Source organism: Anopheles ziemanni, chromosome 3 (genome assembly GCF_943734765.1).
Source record: "Anopheles ziemanni chromosome 3, idAnoZiCoDA_A2_x.2, whole genome shotgun sequence".
In the NCBI taxonomy this organism is placed as follows: Eukaryota; Metazoa; Arthropoda; class Insecta; order Diptera; family Culicidae; genus Anopheles; species Anopheles ziemanni.
Genome location: NC_080706.1, coordinates 64385067 through 64404595, shown reverse-complemented (window position 1 = coordinate 64404595; position 19529 = coordinate 64385067). Strand labels below are relative to the sequence as shown.

The following is a 19529-nucleotide window of genomic DNA, read 5'->3' as shown; positions in this document are numbered from 1 at the left end:
TAAGCGGTTTTCTGCCGAGCAGGAAGTTTTGATATTTTTTACTCAACTCAGATATTTGTCTCTAATGGCATAAATTATTTATGATAAAATGAGTGATTAGCACCTTCCCGAGATGATGAACGTTTACTAAATCTGTTCCGCATTCGTTTACTTTCAGCTCCTCCGTCGTCGATCGAGATCCAGGGATATAGCCGGAACGCGAAGGTGGAGGTACGCGAGGGCCAGGACCTCTCACTGACCTGCGTCGTATCGAACGCCAAACCGGTCGCCCAGATAGTCTGGTACCGTGGCAAAACGGAGTTCAAATCCGGTAAGTACCTTCACCGATGGTGGGCTTTTTTGTCCTACCGTGTGGATTTCTCTAAGCGATTCCCGGAAATGGGACAACGGCTCACCGATGTTGGCACCAAGGAGAGTGTCCTTTCCCTCCACTACTGGACGCTTCCCTCGTACTCCTCGAGCAATCGGAATGGTTTGGGTTCCAGCAGCTTCCAGCGCTGGAGTTTATCGGAAAATATTATCTCTGCCTTTCAGGCTGATATTTACTGTTAATGTAAAATTGTTTTCGGTGGCTTTGTGTCCTCCCCTCGTCCCTCTGCTCTCCTTCCCTTATGTCGAAAGGAAAAACAACATCCTACCGTACCGCAATATCGATCCGCCGAGCGATGGGGCGACGAAAGTATTTCAACACTTCCTGCGGCATTCCGTTCCGGTGCCTTCGAGGAAATTCTGGACATCAGGCGTTATGTTTTCGGTGCTGCCTGTGCACAGATGCCGTTTCCCGATTACCCCGAGCACCGGCCATCCGTATTCCCTTCAGATCCTTCCTGGCCTGGGTATTCGGGTCAAAAGTTTTATTTTGTGGCCAAGTGTAGTGTTTGTTCGAATGGATGGTGCCAACTCCACTGCTCGGTTCAGATTAATCCATGACCATTCTCGGGGTTCTCGCCTATCGGAATCTCCATTCAGAAGACACCCGGCCCAGTACAGTGGGTCAATTGGACATCACCAGTTCTGGAGTCAGTGGTGGCGCCCCTTCTGTTATGGAAATTTGTTCCTCCACTCCCTTTTCGATGGCTGCTCGATACGGAAGCGACAAGATAGCCGACACTCATTCCTGTGGTGTCCGTTATCGGCAAAGAGTATCGTATTAACGGATGAACTGTTGTGAGTTGTGAGGTCAGTACACACACATATACACACTAACCGGAGTATCGGTCGTTCTTCAGCACAATTTCTTCTGTGAGAACTTCCTACAGCCCCACGAACCGGCATCATCATCTGCCGTCCCCAGAACCATCCCGAGGCCTGTGGACCACGGAGAGAATGCGGTCAGCATTTCGCCATAAATAACGGTAATATATTCGGAAGGAAATGGCACCAGGAAACGGTTCGCCATCGGATTGCGCTTCCACGCAATGGTGTTCGCATTCGGGTCTGGCCTTGGGACGGATGGACGGATGGTGGGGGTCACGGGAGTGCAAGTGAGATGTTCATCCGAGCCACCGGTGGACCGGCATGCGGTGTTCGATGAAGTTGGTAAATGTCACTAAATAAATTATGCCGTGCGATTTCTTCGTGCTGTACTGTACTACTCCCGGCGAGGCAGTCCGGGCTGGAATGGTGATCTGAACCCCGAGCACCTTGACACTGACCGTCTGAAGGTGACACTTGGTTGTCTTGGGACGTAATGTGATAGGTGTTTATTTGCCGGGTGAAAGAAAAATCTATCAGTAATGTGGAAATGTTTTCGTTTTTCCTTCGGCCACCGGCGGAACGGTCCGTTCGCTTCGACAGAGGTCACCTGACGGATTCGTTCCTGCAGAGCACCCGAAGCAACACAGAGCAAACAATCTGAGCGATCGCCCGAGAAGGAGTGAAATTACCAGTCACGGGATCCGCTCCTGCCTGTCTTCTGCAGCGCCTCTCGACAAGACAAATTCAGACAAACACCCGGAATATGTATCGTCCTCTTCAAAGGGACATTTTTCAAGGACTTCCAGAGTTCATCGCTGCCGTTATCTAGTGGCTGTGCATGTGTATGTATGTGTGGCCATCTCTTTGCCCACTTCACCTGCTTTCTGGTGCGGTGGCTTCCGGACGGACATAAGCTTCTTTTTCCGCACCGTTCTGCTCCGCTTTTCTTTCATCAATTTTCACACCTTCCGGAACCTTCTTCCAGGGCGTCGGTTTCACGGTCCACCAGGTCGCAGGTAGGCGCGATACGGGGGAGAGGGGTCGAGTGTCCGTCCGCGCTTCCGTAGCTTCGGTCGAAATGAGCAAACAAAATAAATTGAAGTCTCTTTCGGTACATTTTTCATCATTCCGCTTTTCTAACATTGAGACGGTATTGTGTTTGCTAGGGTATTATTTCTGTCCCTATTTTTGCCACCTTTACCACGTTGACATTAGAAGTTTGCGAGTCTGTATGTGAAGGCTGAATCTTGAATTGAATAGCCATAGAGAAAGTTCAAGAGTATCGTTTTTCCCGGGAGATTTCAAACGTGTTTTTCTTTGCAGTTTGATCCGAAATAGCTTTCCTGGGTTAAAGATGAACCTTCCAGAAAATCATATATCATTTACAAAGTTCTTCGTATTTTCAAAAGTGATTATATGTAAAATTTTTAAAATTTTCATTTCCTTATATAAATTTATTTCCAAAAGCGATTTTTATTACTTTTGAGAAGCATTCTAGATAAAAAGTAGATAAATTTAAACTGTGTCTTTCTTTGTCCCTCAAACCTGGTCACTATAAGGCACCGAATGCTTTCACATGAAGTGAAGACGTTGTTTGAAGAAAGTCAATTCGTTCTATTTCTGCGGACGAGCAAGACAAATGTGCAGCATCAAAGCGGGAAATGGGTTGTGAAGCGTGTGGCTAAAAAGACAAAGACGAAATAATTCAGCCCGAACCGGCATAAACTCTAGATCTTTTTCTGTCGGACTCCTGAAATCGAGTGTATGTGTGCATATGTGCCTGTGTGTCTATGTACTCTTGGGGTGACACTTTCATCCTCTATTTGTAGCGCCCGCAGCGAAGACAGTGCTCGCTATCGTGCCTGATGAAAACCATCTTCACCGGCCCGGGGTGTGCTGATAGATGGTCGCACTTAAAAGGGTTCAAACGATTTCAATTTCTTCCAACGTCTGGACCCCCAAGACGTCTTTTGCCCCCCTCTCGTCCGCTTTTTCCCGGGCTCGGAAACGGAATGAAACTTTTTTCTTCACTTGTCCGCCTGCGGAGGGAAAGTAAGCCAAGCCTAAACGATCAAAAATGGTCACACATTTTCAATCTCGCTTGGACGTATCGTGGGTGGTGGGTGGGCACGACGGAAAGTGAAACCTCTTTGTGGAGGAGGAGGCGGTGTGAAAAAAAATGTCTGTCATATCTGCCCTCAAGAAGGTCCTCGTCCTTGCGAGTCGGTGAACATTTTGTTTTTTGTTTTTTTTTTTGCGCACAAAATTCGCCATCAAAAAAGTAAGGAAACCGATCCCCGATGTGTGGTGACATTCCACTTCACATTATATGGTGATGACAAATTGCTTTCCTGTACGCTTCAGCAGTGCGACCGGCCACTCCGGCACCACCGACTTACGTGCTTCGCATTTTTTGACGGAATCCTATTTTCATAAACAAATTTGTCACGGATTGTCCAGTGTATATCCGGTCGGTTGGTTGAGCTCGAGCGGTCAGCTCGAGCGTGCAATGTGGAGATGAAAACATCTCATATCCATTTTTGTATGCTTTATGGGGAAATTTTTTTCACAGCATGGTTTTTTATTCTTTTTTTTCGTTCGCAGATTTTAACTGAAATTTTATATGGTTTTTCTTCTCCAAATAGACCTTTTTATATGGTTTCTCGTTTCCAAATAGACAATGCGTCGTCCAAAGAGTATTTACGAAATGCTAGTACTCACTTTGAAAAACGTTGTATTCAGAGACTTGTTTGAAATCAAGTTTCATTTTTCGTTTCAGATTTTTTCATTCACCGTTCTGGTTCATTTAGTTTGTTGAATCTGTTTTTACTTGTAAAACGTTGGTAGAGCGTTCTTGATTACGAAACAAATTCGAGAGAAAATCGTATGTTGTTTTATTGCTTCATAAAAGAAGCGAAGTAATGTAAAGAAAAATATGTTTGAGTTGGTTTTTTTAGTTTGAAAAGTGACTACGAACATTATTTATTTATCGTGAAAAACGGCTTTTTGAGGCAACCCACACACTGATGAATTTCATCCATTTGCGTCATCCAAACATTCTCATGAATGATGCAGCTTTCGCTAGAATATCGAATGATTCTAGTGGTTCAAAAATAGCCCCTCAAAGACATGGAGCTGAGTTCAATATTACCGCCCAGCTACAGTCGGTCGTTCGTTGAACTGTAAATAAGTTTCACTTCGATTCAAGCATCCAGCTCCCGACATTCATCAAACGAATGGCATTTTTCTGCAGTAAGCAGAAGAAAGGCATGCTTTTCGAGAACATTCATCGTTGGAAAACATTAATGTTTGCGGCTCGTGGGCGTTTTTCGCCGAAAGCGGCGAACGATGAACCCGACGGAAGATGGTTAAAAGTTGTATCTTTCGTTTTGAGATATTAAATTATCTGTTCGTAATGAACCACCGATGGAGCGATGGGAGGGAATAATCAACCAGAACCATTGCACGTCGTCCTTCAGCGGGAAACTTTTTCTTCTCCCTTGTCCTCGTTCTTCAAAACTTTCGTAATCTTCAGCTGAGCGGTGAGCTGATTGTTTGTGTGGGCTCCGTTTTGCTTTCTTTTCGTAGTTCGGTCGAGACCTCGTTTCTGCACAGGGGGCGCTGATTCAACTTTCATTTTCTCTGTCCTTTAACAGATACGATCGAGAACAAGGTGACGGAGACAGAGGGCAAACGGTACACGGTGTCTTCGCAGCTCCGCATCAAGCCTACCGCCGAGGACGACTACATGGAGTACACCTGCCAGGCGAAGCATAAGGCGCTACAGCCCGACCGTCCGATGCAGACGAAGGTGCAGCTTTCGGTGCTCTGTAAGTATTCGCTTTGGGCTAAATACGGTGTCTGGTGAAACTGGTGACCTAATAAACCCTCCCCACGTCCAGATCCCCCGGGTGAGCCACAGATCGAAGGCTACACCACCGGCGAGGTACTCCGGCGGGGTCAAAATGTGGAGCTGATCTGCCGCAGCCGGGGTGGCAACCCGCCGGCCCAGCTGATCTGGTACAAGAACGACGTGCAGGTGCGGATGGCCTACCGGACGACGGAGCGGCTGTCGGAGAACATCTACTCGTTCGTCGCCGAAGAGGGAGACAATAAGGCGCGGTTGCGCTGCGAGGCCAACAACGTCATGATTTCGGCACCGCTCAAAACCGAAATTACCCTCAGCGTGCTGTGTAAGTGTTCTTCTGCTTCTGGCGCTTCTCTTCAGTGGTAGAACTAATAATATTCTCGCTTGTACTGTTTCCCAACAGTCGCACCGACCCACGTCACCATTTCGGGAGCCTCCGAGGCGCGCACCGGAGACCAGGTATCTCTGCAGTGCCAAACGGCACCCTCGAACCCAGCGGCGGAAGTAAAGTGGAGTGTCAATGGGCATCACGTGAAAAACACCACCTCCAGGACGATCGAGAATCCAGACGGTAAGTGTGTCTGGCGCAATGAAACTTTTTTTCCGAACCGTCGAAGAACATCCCAAGCTGATGACACTAATTCGTTGTTCATTTTGTTTGCGCTCTATGTCTGTCTCCTCCCTCTGCAGGAGGGTGGATGACCATCTCCAACCTTAGCGTGCCGGTGGAGGCGAACAAACGCTCGCTGGTTGTGATATGCCACGGACTGAACATGCAGCTGCCGGAGAACATCATCTCGACGCACACCGTGAACGTGCTGTGTAAGTAATTTTCAACGACCCTGCAAGGTCCGTCCTCTTTTTCTCCACCGTCATCCATCACCAGGTTTTGTTTGCTTTATTTTGTACGTAAAATCATCCCTTAACACATTGCGACTACGTTGCATTACACCGAATTTATTATTCCTAAGTGGCGCAGACAAACTCCCTGATAATAGAGTATTTATTCATTATCCCTTAGCGCGTGGAATAAATACAGCAGATAAAGAAGATATGAATGCAAAAGCAAAAACAAAATCCGAATGCATCAGAAAATTGTTTATCTTCGCTCCACGCGCACCACAAGCCAAGTGAGACGTTCGGTGGCGAGCAACTGCGAGCTAATGTTGTCCCCGGGTTGCCAGGCATGTTGCAAAGTGCAAGCACTGGTGGCAGGCAGGGCCATGAGATTATGGTTTGCGTAACGAATTGAATTATTCATAGCGATGTATCGCACCCGAGAAACAAAGATGACAAAGCGAGGGGCTTCGAAGGGCCCGATGGAGATGGAGATGATGATGGAGAGGATTGCGCCTGTCGGGCCTGGTGCACACGCCAAGAAGGCAAAGGCAGATGAAAACGATCGGGATGACAATACGAGGGTGTCATTATGCATCTACCGAGTGTCTGTGTAGCATCAAATAGCATATAATCTATGAAGAGCGTAATGAAGAAGGGAGCTGCGTCGTCTGCCATTAGTGTGTCGAGCGATCGTCGGGCTGATGTGTCTGCCATTAATACGTTATTCTTGATCAAATTAATCCCATGCGGCTGGAAAATTAATGGGTTGCCGGGGAGATTCATTTGCAGAGATATTTATTATGTTTCACTTGTTTTTATTCAACCCTTTGACACTAGTCATGTAATTGCAATAACACATTAAGCATTAGTGTGGACTTTTTATTCATTCAAATTACACGTAAACTGTGTTTCTCAAAAGCATAAAAAAGGATTAACCTTTCAAAATACACAAATCACACCTATTATAGTTTTATTATGTGACCTAAACCTATGTTTCGCGAAAAAATTAGTACAGGTCTGAAACTTTCACAACTTGATTGTTACTATTTACTAAACTACTAAAAATATTAGTTTTCGTCTGACGCCACTAGAGGCGCCACAGTACCGCGCTTTCCTTGGTTTAATTTTGTTATTGTCAGACTTTAGCAAAATCATTTCATGGTGTTTTGTCCAATTTTGCTTTGTTGTTATGTTCTTTTTCTTCTTGGCGTAACGACCTCTTGGTCATGCCTGCCCGTTAAGGGCTTACGAGACTTGTTTCCCTGTTGTACGTGGATAGTCAGTCCTCTCGTACAGGGGAGGGGGTCCGGTCTCGGTTGGGATTCGAACCCACTCCGTCGAGGTGGTGAGCCCCGGCGCTACCGCTCGGCTGTCGCGGACCCCCATGTTGTTATGTTATTTATTTGATTTTCTTATAGCTTTTTTGCATTTTTCATTAGTGTCAAAATTTAAAAATCTAATGTGTAAGGCTCGTAATGTGTGCTAAAATCTTAATCTTGTTAACAAACATAATAATTTAGTTTCAATGCAAGAATCCTAAGTAATATTTGTCAGGTTTTTTTTAAATTTCTGAAACACAGCTCAAAGGGTCCTGTTCGTTTTAGTATTGCAAAAAGAGACAAAATGGTAGATAAACAATTTTTCATCATTAGGGATGCCATTGAACATTATATTAAAGAAGATTGTCAAACACCTTTTTCGCCACGTGCGCTTTTCGATATTGTTTAATTTCCTTCCATCGATTACCTTCAGCAACACTTCAGCAGTAGAAAACGATTGACCTTCCAATAATATTCTTCGTTTCATTCTAATTTTTCTTTCAAAGTGCCTCCTAGTCAACCAGTAATAACGGGCTACACGGAGGGAACGGTCATCCCGGCCGGATCGGTGCAGCGCCTCCAGTGCAGCTCGACCGGCGGCAACCCTTTGGCGACGCTGACCTGGTTCAAAAACGATAAAAAGGTAAGTCCTGCTCTCAGCTAGGAACCTCATGTGTTATCCTCCCACCAATGGCGCCGACGAACGGGGGCCGATAATATGTTGCCACTTTTGGACAGTTTAGGTTTGCGGAGCGTGTGGGTGTGTGTTTGTTTGTATATTTTCTTGTTGTTGATCCTTTCGGACCGTGTGTCGGTCCTTTCTGCTGACAGAATTGTTGGTCGTTTTTTTTTGGTTTTTGGTTGTGTTTTGTTTGATCAACATAGTTAACATCATTCATCCGAAGGTCCTTCCGAGCCCTGCCCAGGCCGTAGCGGGGAAATGAGTGTCTGTGTGTGTGTGTGTTTGTGTAACTTACAGCCACCGCAGCAACAACTGCCCCCGGGGAGGCGCTAGCGAAATCGGCCAGGTGGCCGTCCGAAGCGTGCCCACCGCAAGACAACGCCACGTGTTGATCTTTCTGCTCGAGCGTCACTCTTATGCACCCAGTATAGGAGCGAGACGGCGCACGGCATCGCAGAAATCCTCACGCTCCCGCTCAGTCAGTTCCAACTCATCGCTTCGGATGGGGCATCCAGAGCGGTGCCGGGTCCGGACCGGGTTGCTGTTTGTCCGGAGCGCCCGGTGGGAGATTTAATTAATTTCCGCAAACTTTGCCAAACGCCACGCTCGCAGCGATGGAGCGGCTCCTCATCGGCAAATATTTGCGGCGGCAGCCGCCTGGGCCCAGCCCCAGGAACCGACCAGCACTCCGGTCAGCTCCGTTCGAGCGTGCCAGGCGGTTCCGTGGCTCAGCCGAACCGTGCCGGGGCGGTCGAGTCCGGTGGTTGTCGTGCTGGTTTTTGCTGCCGTGCTGTGAGCGTATTTGTTTGCCAAAGCCTACACAGAGCTTCCGGCCCGGAAGCATGTGCTCCGGCATGCTGGAGATATCTGGGGGGGAAGATGGTTTCGCCAGATGCTTTCGTGGCCGGGGCGTGTTTCGATTACCATCCGTCATGCCGGTACGGAACGGTTCCCGAGGGGGAGGTGCCGCCGGCCGAGCGATGGGTCCGAACGCTGTACCGGACATTTTCTCACCGCCAGGACAGGCAGAACTTGAGACCGTTCCAGGAGAGCACCCCCGAGGGGGGGTCGATTCTTGCGAGCGTGAATCAAACGCCTAGGTTTATTAAATCGAGCTTGGGATTTGCATTGGGATGCGCAAACAATTCGGAAAATGGATTCTCACCAAACAGAACCGGTAAGACACTCAACATCAGGAGAATTCCAACCACAACAAGAGCACGTCTAAGCATTTATGAAATTCTTAGGTCCTTCAATATTTCGTCGATTGTTTTATGTGGTCTCTAAACTTTCGCGTGATTTAATTCCCTTAAGCTTGTCTCAACATCGTTAGATAGGAAAAGGTATTTATTCGCCACACTGATCTAATCCGTTCCGTTTTCCAATCTTCCCACCAGCTAAACTCCGTCACAAAAACCACCGATAAGTCGGTTTCGTCCGAAATCTCGATACTGGTCAATGCGACGGACAACCAGGCCAAGTACCGGTGCGAGGCGCATAACTCGGCCACCGAAATACCGATGTCGGCCGCCAGGACCCTTGCCGTCAACTGTAAGTAGCTTCAAATCCATCCCGACCCGAAACCGTCCTGAAGGTCGGCTTTTAACTCTTACTCTTTCGGTGTACGGTTGGCTTCCTTTTTTCCTGGTTGCACTAACTTTGTGGCCTTCGCCAACCCTTTCGTTCGTTTGTCTCTAGTCCCACCCGAGACGGTGAAAATCAAAATCATTCCACCGGAGCTTAAGCCCGGCATCGAAGCGACACTGATCTGCGACTCGAGCTCCAGTAATCCGCCCGCAACGATTTCGTGGTGGCGCGACGGCATCGCGGTCGACGGTACGTACCTACATACACACGGCACACGGCGGGCAAGATGGCGTCCTTGCGGTCGCCGTTTCGCCAAGAGGACGATCGAGCGAAGGACCAAACTCCTAAAACGTTCTAAAATGCTCTAACAACATCCGTGTTGCTTTCTCTCCGTTCCATTTTTAACCCTGCGCAGGCATGAACAACTCATCCAAGCCGGGCCTTTGGGGAGGCTACGTATCGTCGCTCGAGCTGAAGGTGAACATCAGCCAGGACATGGATGGCAACGTGTACACGTGTCAGAGCGCCAACGAGGAACTCCAGCGCAACGTGCACGAAGCCATCAAGTTGCAGGTGCTATGTACGTACCGTTTCACCTGACCGTCAATTTGCACAGACACATACAACAAAAAAGGGCCTATGAAGATGACACACTGAAAGTGGACCGTTGGCATTTTGTGACATTTTTGCTTCACATTTTGTGTTTTTCGCAGATCCGCCCAAATTCAAACCGCCGCCGTCGTCCACCGTCGTCGGCGCAGAAGGTGAACCGCTGACCGTCGCCATGGTGGCCACCGGCAACCCGATGTCCATATCGTACACCTGGACCAAGGATGGTCTACCGATCCTCTCCACCGCAGGTAGGTAACGGTCCCGGACCCGGTGAACGACTTTTTTCGCCACTAATCAGCGAAATTAATCTCGGGACCAAACCCCTTCGGTTTCTTCTTTTTTTGATTTCGTTCCCGCTCCAAATCCCACCCGCGCAGGGCCACAACGAATCGTCTCCGAGGGACCGATCCTGAACATCACCCGGCTCAACCGGAACGATACCGGCATCTACACTTGCGAAGCTGTCAACTCCCAAGGGTCGGCGATGATTAATATTTCCGTCGTAGTTGAGTGTAAGTACATGAATCAAACTTTTTGTCCAGCTCCTCCGACCCTAACGCTGGCCGTTAGGGTATTATCGAGACCAGCCTCGACCCGTTCTCCAGCGAACAATTCCTTCGCCATCCGTTGAAGGCGACTCGTCCGCTCCTCTCGGGACCGGCTCCCGTCGTAGTTACACACGTACGCATTTGTCATCCGTTTTGTGTGCGCCGGCTTTAGGGACTCCCGCTTTCGGAGAGTCTGGTGGGAACTCACCAATATTGAACCCAGCCCTGCCCGGAGCCCCCAGCGGCGCCGCCGAAATTGCAGGCAAGTCCTATTTCGCCAAAACCATCGGACCCATGTGTGCACGTTACACGGATCAATGCTCCGGTACGACCCGGGGTCCCCCGGGACGGGGGTTTGCTTAAACGTCAGCCTCGGTTCGTCGCCGACGGTGGTTTACCTTGTGGCTCTCGGGATGGCGATGGTCACACGCCACCGCGTAGTATGTGTGTCCCTGCGCGCGTGTGTATTGGGCGTGAAAGACAAATGGTCTCGAACTGGCGCTGGCGGGTAGGAGTTAAAAGATTTTCCCAGCGTGCGAGTGGGAAATGGTCATTCGGGTTGTGGCCCGCTTCTTTTTTTTTTGCGCCATACGGGGCGACCCGATGTTCCGAAACATTTATATGTCAGCGGTGCAAATAAAAATTTATTACATTCGATGGATTAATGCATTTGCTCCGAGGACATTAATCTGGATGAAATTGTCTACCGGCAACGGAGGGATAAGGAAGGTGGACAGGAATGGGAGATTTCGGGTGCGTACGTACGCGACGAAATTGGATTAGTTGGTGTTCTTTCAGGATTTGGTCGAATTTCGGGATTGTGAAAAAAATCCAATTTTATTTTATCAATTAGTTTCAACAATAACCGTTACAAGCGTCACTTCATTGACTATTAACGGTCTATAGGACTTGTTCAACTGCCATGAACAACTGCGAGACACTTCGAAAACCATTTCATCAACCAAAAGTTAGCCGTTTGGTTATGGACCAACCTCTCCCGACACCGAGCGAACACTTTTCATGACATGTTTGCATTCCATTTACTTCCCTCTTCCCTTAGATGGCGCATCGATACAGTCCATATCAGAGAACGTCACCGTCAGCCCCGGAGAGGAGGCGATGCTTTCGTGCACCGTGGAAGGTAAGTGGATGTAATTTAAAACTTTTAACCGATGTTTCGGACCCCGGCGAGAGTCCTCGGCTGCTAATGGCTGCCGGGACTAACGGAACGGTGGTGGTACGCACTATCGCCACGGGCCCATTACGATCGGAAATGTCGCCCGAACGCTGGCACTGCACCGCGCCGATGGCGCTGCAGGTGAAACCGCATCCACGCGCGGGCTGGAAACCGGGTTGCATCTGTACTGGAACGCCCTTTTTTCGCCGGCAGGAAAACCATTAACGGAGGAGCACATTCGCTGGGAGCGCATCGGATACGATATGACCATCAAAACGTCCACCACGTTCGTCAACGGGACCAGCTACCTGCACGTGAAGAACGCCCGCCGGGAGGATGTCGGCAATTTCCGCTGCATCGCCGATAATCGCGTCGCCAATCCGACCAGCCGGGATGTTTTATTGATTGTGAAATGTAAGTAGCGCTCTAGGCTCGTTGGACTCCGCTAAGACAGTGATCGTCGAAACTTTTGCAAAATTGTTTGCCTCTTAAAATTGGGGGAACGTTCGTCATACTAAAAGCAATAACATACTTTCACTTTTTTGTTTATTTGCTATCGATTGAAGATTATCATTTTGTTAAAGGTTAAATCCTTTAACTTTTATTTAACAGACATTTTCACAAGTGCCTATTGTTCACCGTTAAGCCTTTTTTAAAACCCATTATTTAACAAAAATCCTTCAAATTCTAGTTATCGAAACAATGCAGAGATCATACATAAACAAAATTGCTGTTTCGATTACTTTCGACTTGATTGTTTTGTCCACTTAACAGTTTTGCCCAAGCCTGACTTGGGGAAGCGGTTGAAATTTGTACTGCTCTGACCTGGTTCAGGCAGCTTTTTATATCACTCGTTTCGTTTCTACTTTCGTTGTGTCGTTTATTTCGAGTGCACCAGCTTCAACAACACCTTCTTACGTGTTTGTATATTTTTACTCATATATTTGACATTAATCTTTGAATATTGAACCAAATTTTTGCTTGTTATAGGCAAATTATTGCTGATCACAATCACAAATATGCAAACTGACGATTATTTAATCAATAAAATCCCAATGTTTCTAAGAAAATATAATTTTTTCTTCGGTTCTAGACCAATACCTATACAAAAAAAAACAGTGTGACAGGGTTTTGAACCATTTTCTCGACTTGGCAGGACTCTGAAGGGGTTAAAATGTTTATATTTGATTTATATTATTATTTATACTGTTTCAATAAGCTTATCAACAAATGTAGAACCGTTAGATGGATTGGATTGAATCTAGAGCCTAAAGTAAACATGTGTAAAGAATGGTTTGCAACTGTTGCGTCGGTTACTGTGTGGGGTTCTCGGATGTTTTCCCAACGCAAACCCGAGCGGAGTTCCGATGCTCCCATTGGTGGTGCGTTGTTTCGGCGGATGCATCAAACATATCGTTCACATTTCTGCTTCTTCCGATCCCTTCCGTTTCCATCAACCAGTTGCACCGGAGATCGATAAATCACCGGTGATGCTGCGAGCGGCGGCCGGTTTTGGCGAACGGGCCCGCCTCCCGTGCCGCGCCCAGGCCGCCCCCCGGCCGAAGTTCTACTGGTCCCGGTCCGGGCAGGTGTTGAACGTGAACCAGTCGGCCAAGTTCTACGTCGAGTACAAGCAGATCGACGCGCTGACGTACGAGTCGACGCTGGTGGTGGAGCGCGTGGCGTCCAACGACTACGGCCAGTACGAGTGCATCGCCCGGAACGAGCTGGGCAACGCGAAGGAGAAGGTTCGGCTCGACGTAACCTCCCCGCCGGACCCACCAGTCAGCCTGAACGTGCTGAACGTGACGCACGACTCGGTGACGCTGGCCTGGACGCCCGGATTCGACGGCGGGATGAAGGCCAACTACCGCATCCGGTACCGGGAGGTGAACAGCGATCGCTACTGGTACGAGGACAGCCAGCCGAACTCCTACAAGCTGACGGTCGGCGGTCTGCGGATGAACACACTCTACGTCTTCTCCATCATGGCCTCGAACGGGCTCGGGTCCAGCCGCTACCTGCCGGACGTGACGCGTGCCCACACCAAAGGTAAGTGCAACTCAATCCTCCAACGACCGCCTTCTAGACTAACACACTAATCTTAATGCCACTCGCGATGTAAAATTTGGCAACCGTCACAAAAAAAAAAACGCACGCACAGACACACCACCATCGCAGCCTGCCTCGTCTTTGGGTAGCAAAACGGCCACCTCTCAGGCAACCGGCGGCACCATCGGCGCATCCGGTATCGTGCTGCTAATCGGTGTCGCTGCCGGCATCTGTCTCGTCCTTCTCAACATCATCCTGATTGGCTGCTGCATTCATCGGCGCACCGTCCACAAGCGCATCAAGCGGGGTAAGGGCCCGCCGGCGGGGTTCGCCGACGAGACGCGGCAAGAGAAGCGAACGTTCTTTTCCGTCCCTCGTAACGATTTACCGAAGACATCCGACATTGGTACTGAAAAATAGGTTGTTCCTCCAACCGAACTGCCAAGTGTTGGATACGCGGGCATAAACGCGGGCATAAATTCGTCAACTCGTTATCCTGGCGTGACATTTGCATCGAGCACCAGTTACCGGAAGGTCGGGTCGTTCGATCGATCCATCAATCATCTTGATCATTGCCAAACTGCTTGTCGATGGTGGCATCGACGACGACGACGACGACGACGTCGATGATGATGATGATGATGATGATGGTGATGGTGATGATGCGGCTAATGATGGGAAGACGCGACTCCGCCCCTTCGCCGGCCTAACCCGTTCCGTTCGTTACGATACACACTCTTTCTCTTCCGGTTCCGGATGGTGCACCATTAGCCATCCGTTACGACGTTCCGACGAACTGATAGCGGACGCAAATTGCACTTGAACATCCGTCGATGCGGTTGCTTTTCCGGCCCGGGACAATGGCACGCTTTTCATCTGCCATGGATTCGTTCGCAGATATTCACTATGACACGTTTGCGACTTTGGTCCTGGGATTTGATTTTTACTTGGTGTGGTTTGAGAAAGAGGAATCTTTTCCTTTCGCATCATAAGAAGTTGGTAGTTTAACGTTTCAAGCGTTTCATCGACGTCCTCCAAGAGATGCTCATAATTATGTCCTTCCATTATGATTTCTTTCTTCTAATAATTATGTTGTTTGTTTAATGAAATTAGTTTAAACGCTAATGATTTGTTATAACAAGTTAATCTATTATTTCGTAGTTTCTGCAATTTATTTTCAATTTTATTTTTATTTTCTTTTTTCTTTCCTTTTTTTTATTTTCATAAACCTCTTACTAGGTGCCGAGCAAGAGGCCGTGGAAATGGTACAGAAAGCCGAAATTCCCAGCTTCGTCATATTCTGCATTGCGCTAGCGGCACTTTGTCTTCTGGCCGTCAATGCTGGTCTGGTCGCTTGGTTTATCATAAGAAAGCGCGCCAAAGGTAAGATGCAGTTTAAAATAGCTCACCGTACCTGGGCCCAAATAAAACAAACAACCATCACTTCAACTGTTTCGGATGCACCTTTACCGGACCATTTAACACTGTCGCTAAATTCTAAATTTCACGCTGAAACTTAATTCGGAACCATTTCACTAACCTCATTGGAGCGAAGATCAAAGAGAGGGTTTTTTTTTGGTTTTTACTTTGCTTTGGCTGGGGATGTAAAATTTTCAAATCTTCGATGTATGGAAAAGAACGCTTCCTCGTGCCATCGCGTCCCGACGGCAATACAAATGTGTGCCTGCGTGTGGATGTGGGGGCCCATCCTGCGCAAGCAGCACGGTCCCTCTTTCAGAGCGTCATACTAAACGTCGTTGCATTCGTTCCAGGCGAAACGCTGTCTAGTGTCTCGGAAAAGAGTGACGCTTACTCAACCGACGCTAATCGTCCCGACTACACGGTAGGTGCCTCCTTAACCCCTCAACAGCCCTGCGGGATGGTAAGCGTTTCCCGGGGCTCGCTCGCTTCCAAAAGACAACCGAAGTGCATAATCGTTTCCTTCCTGCTCTCTTTTCTTCACTGTTTCTTCTGTGTGTTTCATCGCATCGACGATAACGCTCCCATCACACGATAATGAACGATTAACAGGACGACACGACCAGCAAATCCGCTTCGACATATCTCGTGGAAAACGGGGACATGCCGCCGCCACGCTACCAGAAGGAAGGCACACTTCCGCCGTACCCTAACAATATCAATGGAGGTGGGTTCACTTTTCATCTGTAACTTTGCTTTTTAATATATTTAGAAGGGTTGGCAAAAGGGAAGCATCAATGACAAGAAAAAAGTGCCACCATTCCGGCTTTAGAACCACTGGATTGGAACCCGAAACTAATATCGAAGTATGAGAGTATAATCGGTTGAACACAATGGCATAAAAGTTCATGTATAATTTTATATAGATTTTTGGAAGCATAAATTCCTAGTATCTTTCGCGCAGCGCTCTCGTTAGGAAATACCATTTAAGAAATCGTGGGAACAAACCTTGGGTGTGCCACTTTTTACTCCTGGTATTACGAAAGGCTTACTACTCGAAGGGAGGCTAAGTCCAAGTAGGGGCAATGTGATGCCATTAAATAAAAATGTATAATTTGTTTAGTCTTGCTGATTTGAATTTAAAAAGTTTACTAGGGTGTACTAGGATTTTCCTACCATTAAAGGATAATTTTTCCGTTGATAATGCCGTGTGAATAACGGCACACGAAAAACCATTAAGCTTGAACTCAGTGGACACAACTATCTACGAGTATGTTTGTTCGTAAGTATGTTTCCGTAGTGAAACTTTATAGATCCTTCAGATACCTCTTATTGAGAACTGTCCATGAATAAAGGTTCACAAACGATTCTTTCAATAAGACTAGAGAAGAGTTGTGTCTTACGAATCTTTTGGAGGGATACATTCATACGAATCTTTCACCCAAGATTCATTCCGAGTTATTCACGAATCTGTGAATTTACAAATCTCAAAACATTGATGAATCTTTCGTCACTTGTATGAAGCTTAATGAATCTTTGATGAATCCTTAAACCATTATGATTCTTTTTGATTGTTTATGATGAATCTTCATGATTCTTTCATGTGCATAGATCCAATGATCAAAAATAAGGGGGTCCTTGGTAGCATTCTTCTTGAAACTGTTGCTCAAAGATTCATCAAAATTTGAGAACCATGAATGTGTCATGAGATACTCTAAATCGAGTCATAAGTAGTAAGATTTTTATTTCGACTATTGCTCCACAAATGGTGCTGGATTCTATGTCTACTACGATCGATTTCTGTCATCCTTATGAGATAAAAGATGAGCATAAGAGCTGTAGTCCTCTGGGTGGCTTTTACGTATAGCGTAGATATCTCGGTAGGATCACCAGCGACACAGATCGAAAGCTAGACAACTACATGAGATAATATTGAATAGCAAAAGTTGACTCAGATCTTTATTTCGGAGGTACAGAAGCATATTTAAAGTTCTCCTGTGTTATTCCACATCCACTCCAATAGCTTACGCACGTACCTTGCCCCATCCGCGCCATAACCCGGTGAACTATCAGCAGCGAAGCCACGACGATCAGATGATCGAGCGTAGTAGCTACGTAACCGCTCCGTCCCCAGGACCTCCGTTCGACGGGTCCTACTACAACATGAACAGTGACCGCTACCTGTCATATCCTCCGATGGTAGGTATCCTACACCCCCGTTGAGGTTCGACGCTCGATCTTACCTGAACCGCGGTTCGCCCGCGTCTTATTTCGTCACAGCAGCAGGACTACTCGGCCATGGAAATGTCGACACCTCCGCCTCCGGTGATACCGGCCCTACCAAAGAACACCGGGACGCTGACGCGAGCGTCGCGGCCTATGGTTCCGCCGCCGGACGTCACCTACCACGCGCAGTCGGTCGTTAACGAGAGTTCGTCCTCGCCACAGCATATGAGCAGTAGCCTGAGCAACGCCGGTCCGCCTCAGCCGGCTCCCAAGCCGCTGCAGGGTATCCTGAAGGACCCGAAGCGTAACAGCAGCGCCAGCAACAGTAGCCAACATCAGCAGCTACAGCATGGTGGCCCCCAGCTCATCGCTGTCCAGGCTCCGTCACCGGTGCCGTTGGGGTTGAGTGGAGTTCCCACCGGGATTCCGCTGGTCGGTAGCACCTTCCTGGGTACGGCTACCTCCGGAAGCGGGTCGAATGGGGGAGCCGGCTCGAGCAGCCTGGGAAATAGTCTGCTGATCGGAACGTACGACCCGAGCAGCACCAACCTGAGCTCCTTCAATGCGTCCTTCGGCTTCACCGATGCCGATGGCCATCTGGTGTAGGTCGGGGCACTGCTTAACGACACGTCTTCAGCGGCTACAATCCTGCAACTCCGCTTTGCCAAAAACACCGACCCGCCGTCGGTAGGACAGATGTAATCTTCTCATGAATAAAAAAGGTAGGTTTTACAGCAAACACCACCCGGGGCAGTTTTTCGGCGAATTCGTACTAAACTGATGGTTTTTCTTTGCTTCTTTATTTCATCCCCCAATGAAGCGTGTTTGAGCGCTGTATTGACTGTGATAAAACTTTGCTAGCATAATGTGTAATTAGAAAGAAGTGGTGATCTGGGACGAGTGCGGTGGTGAAGGTGAAGTTGGGATCGAGTTCTTCGCCGCTTCGAAATGATGAGCTATGGCATCCCTTGTCTCTACCAGTTAAGAGAGTTGTAAGTATTTTTGAATTATGCAGTCATTTCTTTATAACCATGCAACACATTTGATTTTCATTTTTTCTCATATTATATTCATATACAGTTACACATTAACTGTTATTTTCTTCGTCTTATCTGCTTTTCGTTGATACAGAAATCAAATTTACGTTGTTCGGTTGTGACAGAGGAACTAACGCTGCTATTAATACGCGGAAAATAATTTCTGTAAGTACTCTAACGGTAAACAAAAATAAAATGCGATACAAATGGAAGCGTGAAACAAAAAACAAATCAAGAATCTCATATGCAACAATCACTCGGTCGGTTGTTGCGCTAATATACATACATCTATAAATACTTATAAATATATACATATTCACAATTCAATCTAATAAAATTGTTCATATACCTTATATAAACGGAAGGAAAAGTGCTTCAGGGCGCTGAAATACTTGATCAAAAACGCCCCCGGAATGCCAAACAATTATCGTTTGTTGCTTTAGGCGAGGGAAGGTGTGCAAAACATTTTCCTAGCAGTCAATAGTGCGCCATCTGCAGTCAGAAAGGATGAACAAGTAAAAAAATACAAAAAAACACAATCAAATATAATGAAGCATAACGAACAATGAGCTCTGCGATGCAGCTTGTTTGAGAGAGTTAATTTAAAGCTAGCAAAACGAAACAAGAAAACTCAACGCATACAAACCAAAACAGCAGTGAGCAAACATACAAAACAAGCCAACAAACAAGTAAACAGCAACATAACAATCGAAAGAACGAACCTAAATGAAAGCCTATTCAGTTCAAGCCACAACATGCAACGAGCTGTCTGTCGAAGTGACAAAATACATTGTACAAAGAAACATAAATCAAATTAATCAGGATTAATGAGGGTGTAAAAATAGGCGAATCGGACATGCTTCGGAAGGACTGGTCGATAAAAGGGAAAGAATAAAAGAATAATAATTAAAATATAGAGTGTAAGGGAAACAAACAAACTCTCTAAAAAACAACATCCAGTACTG

The 19529-nt window shown here is 47.3% G+C and overlaps 1 protein-coding gene across 1 annotated transcript in view; it reads left to right on the top strand.

Annotated features, from left to right (window-relative positions):
• The window catches only part of LOC131285246 (nephrin-like), a 32800-nt gene extending 14667 nt beyond the window's left edge, over window positions 1-18133 (top strand). The window contains exons 5-23 of the mRNA XM_058314100.1: window positions 158-310; window positions 4854-5027; window positions 5100-5390; window positions 5469-5636; window positions 5756-5887; window positions 7731-7867; window positions 9304-9457; window positions 9605-9742; window positions 9909-10073; window positions 10207-10353; window positions 10483-10617; window positions 11714-11794; window positions 12044-12244; window positions 13292-13882; window positions 13995-14189; window positions 15655-15725; window positions 15914-16028; window positions 17325-17500; window positions 17585-18133. Of these exons, the coding sequence (XP_058170083.1) occupies window positions 158-310; window positions 4854-5027; window positions 5100-5390; window positions 5469-5636; window positions 5756-5887; window positions 7731-7867; window positions 9304-9457; window positions 9605-9742; window positions 9909-10073; window positions 10207-10353; window positions 10483-10617; window positions 11714-11794; window positions 12044-12244; window positions 13292-13882; window positions 13995-14189; window positions 15655-15725; window positions 15914-16028; window positions 17325-17500; window positions 17585-18133 (3773 nt within the window). The remainder of the gene's footprint in view (window positions 1-157; window positions 311-4853; window positions 5028-5099; window positions 5391-5468; window positions 5637-5755; window positions 5888-7730; window positions 7868-9303; window positions 9458-9604; window positions 9743-9908; window positions 10074-10206; window positions 10354-10482; window positions 10618-11713; window positions 11795-12043; window positions 12245-13291; window positions 13883-13994; window positions 14190-15654; window positions 15726-15913; window positions 16029-17324; window positions 17501-17584) is intronic.
• The last annotated feature ends 1396 nt before the right edge of the window (window positions 18134-19529 follow it).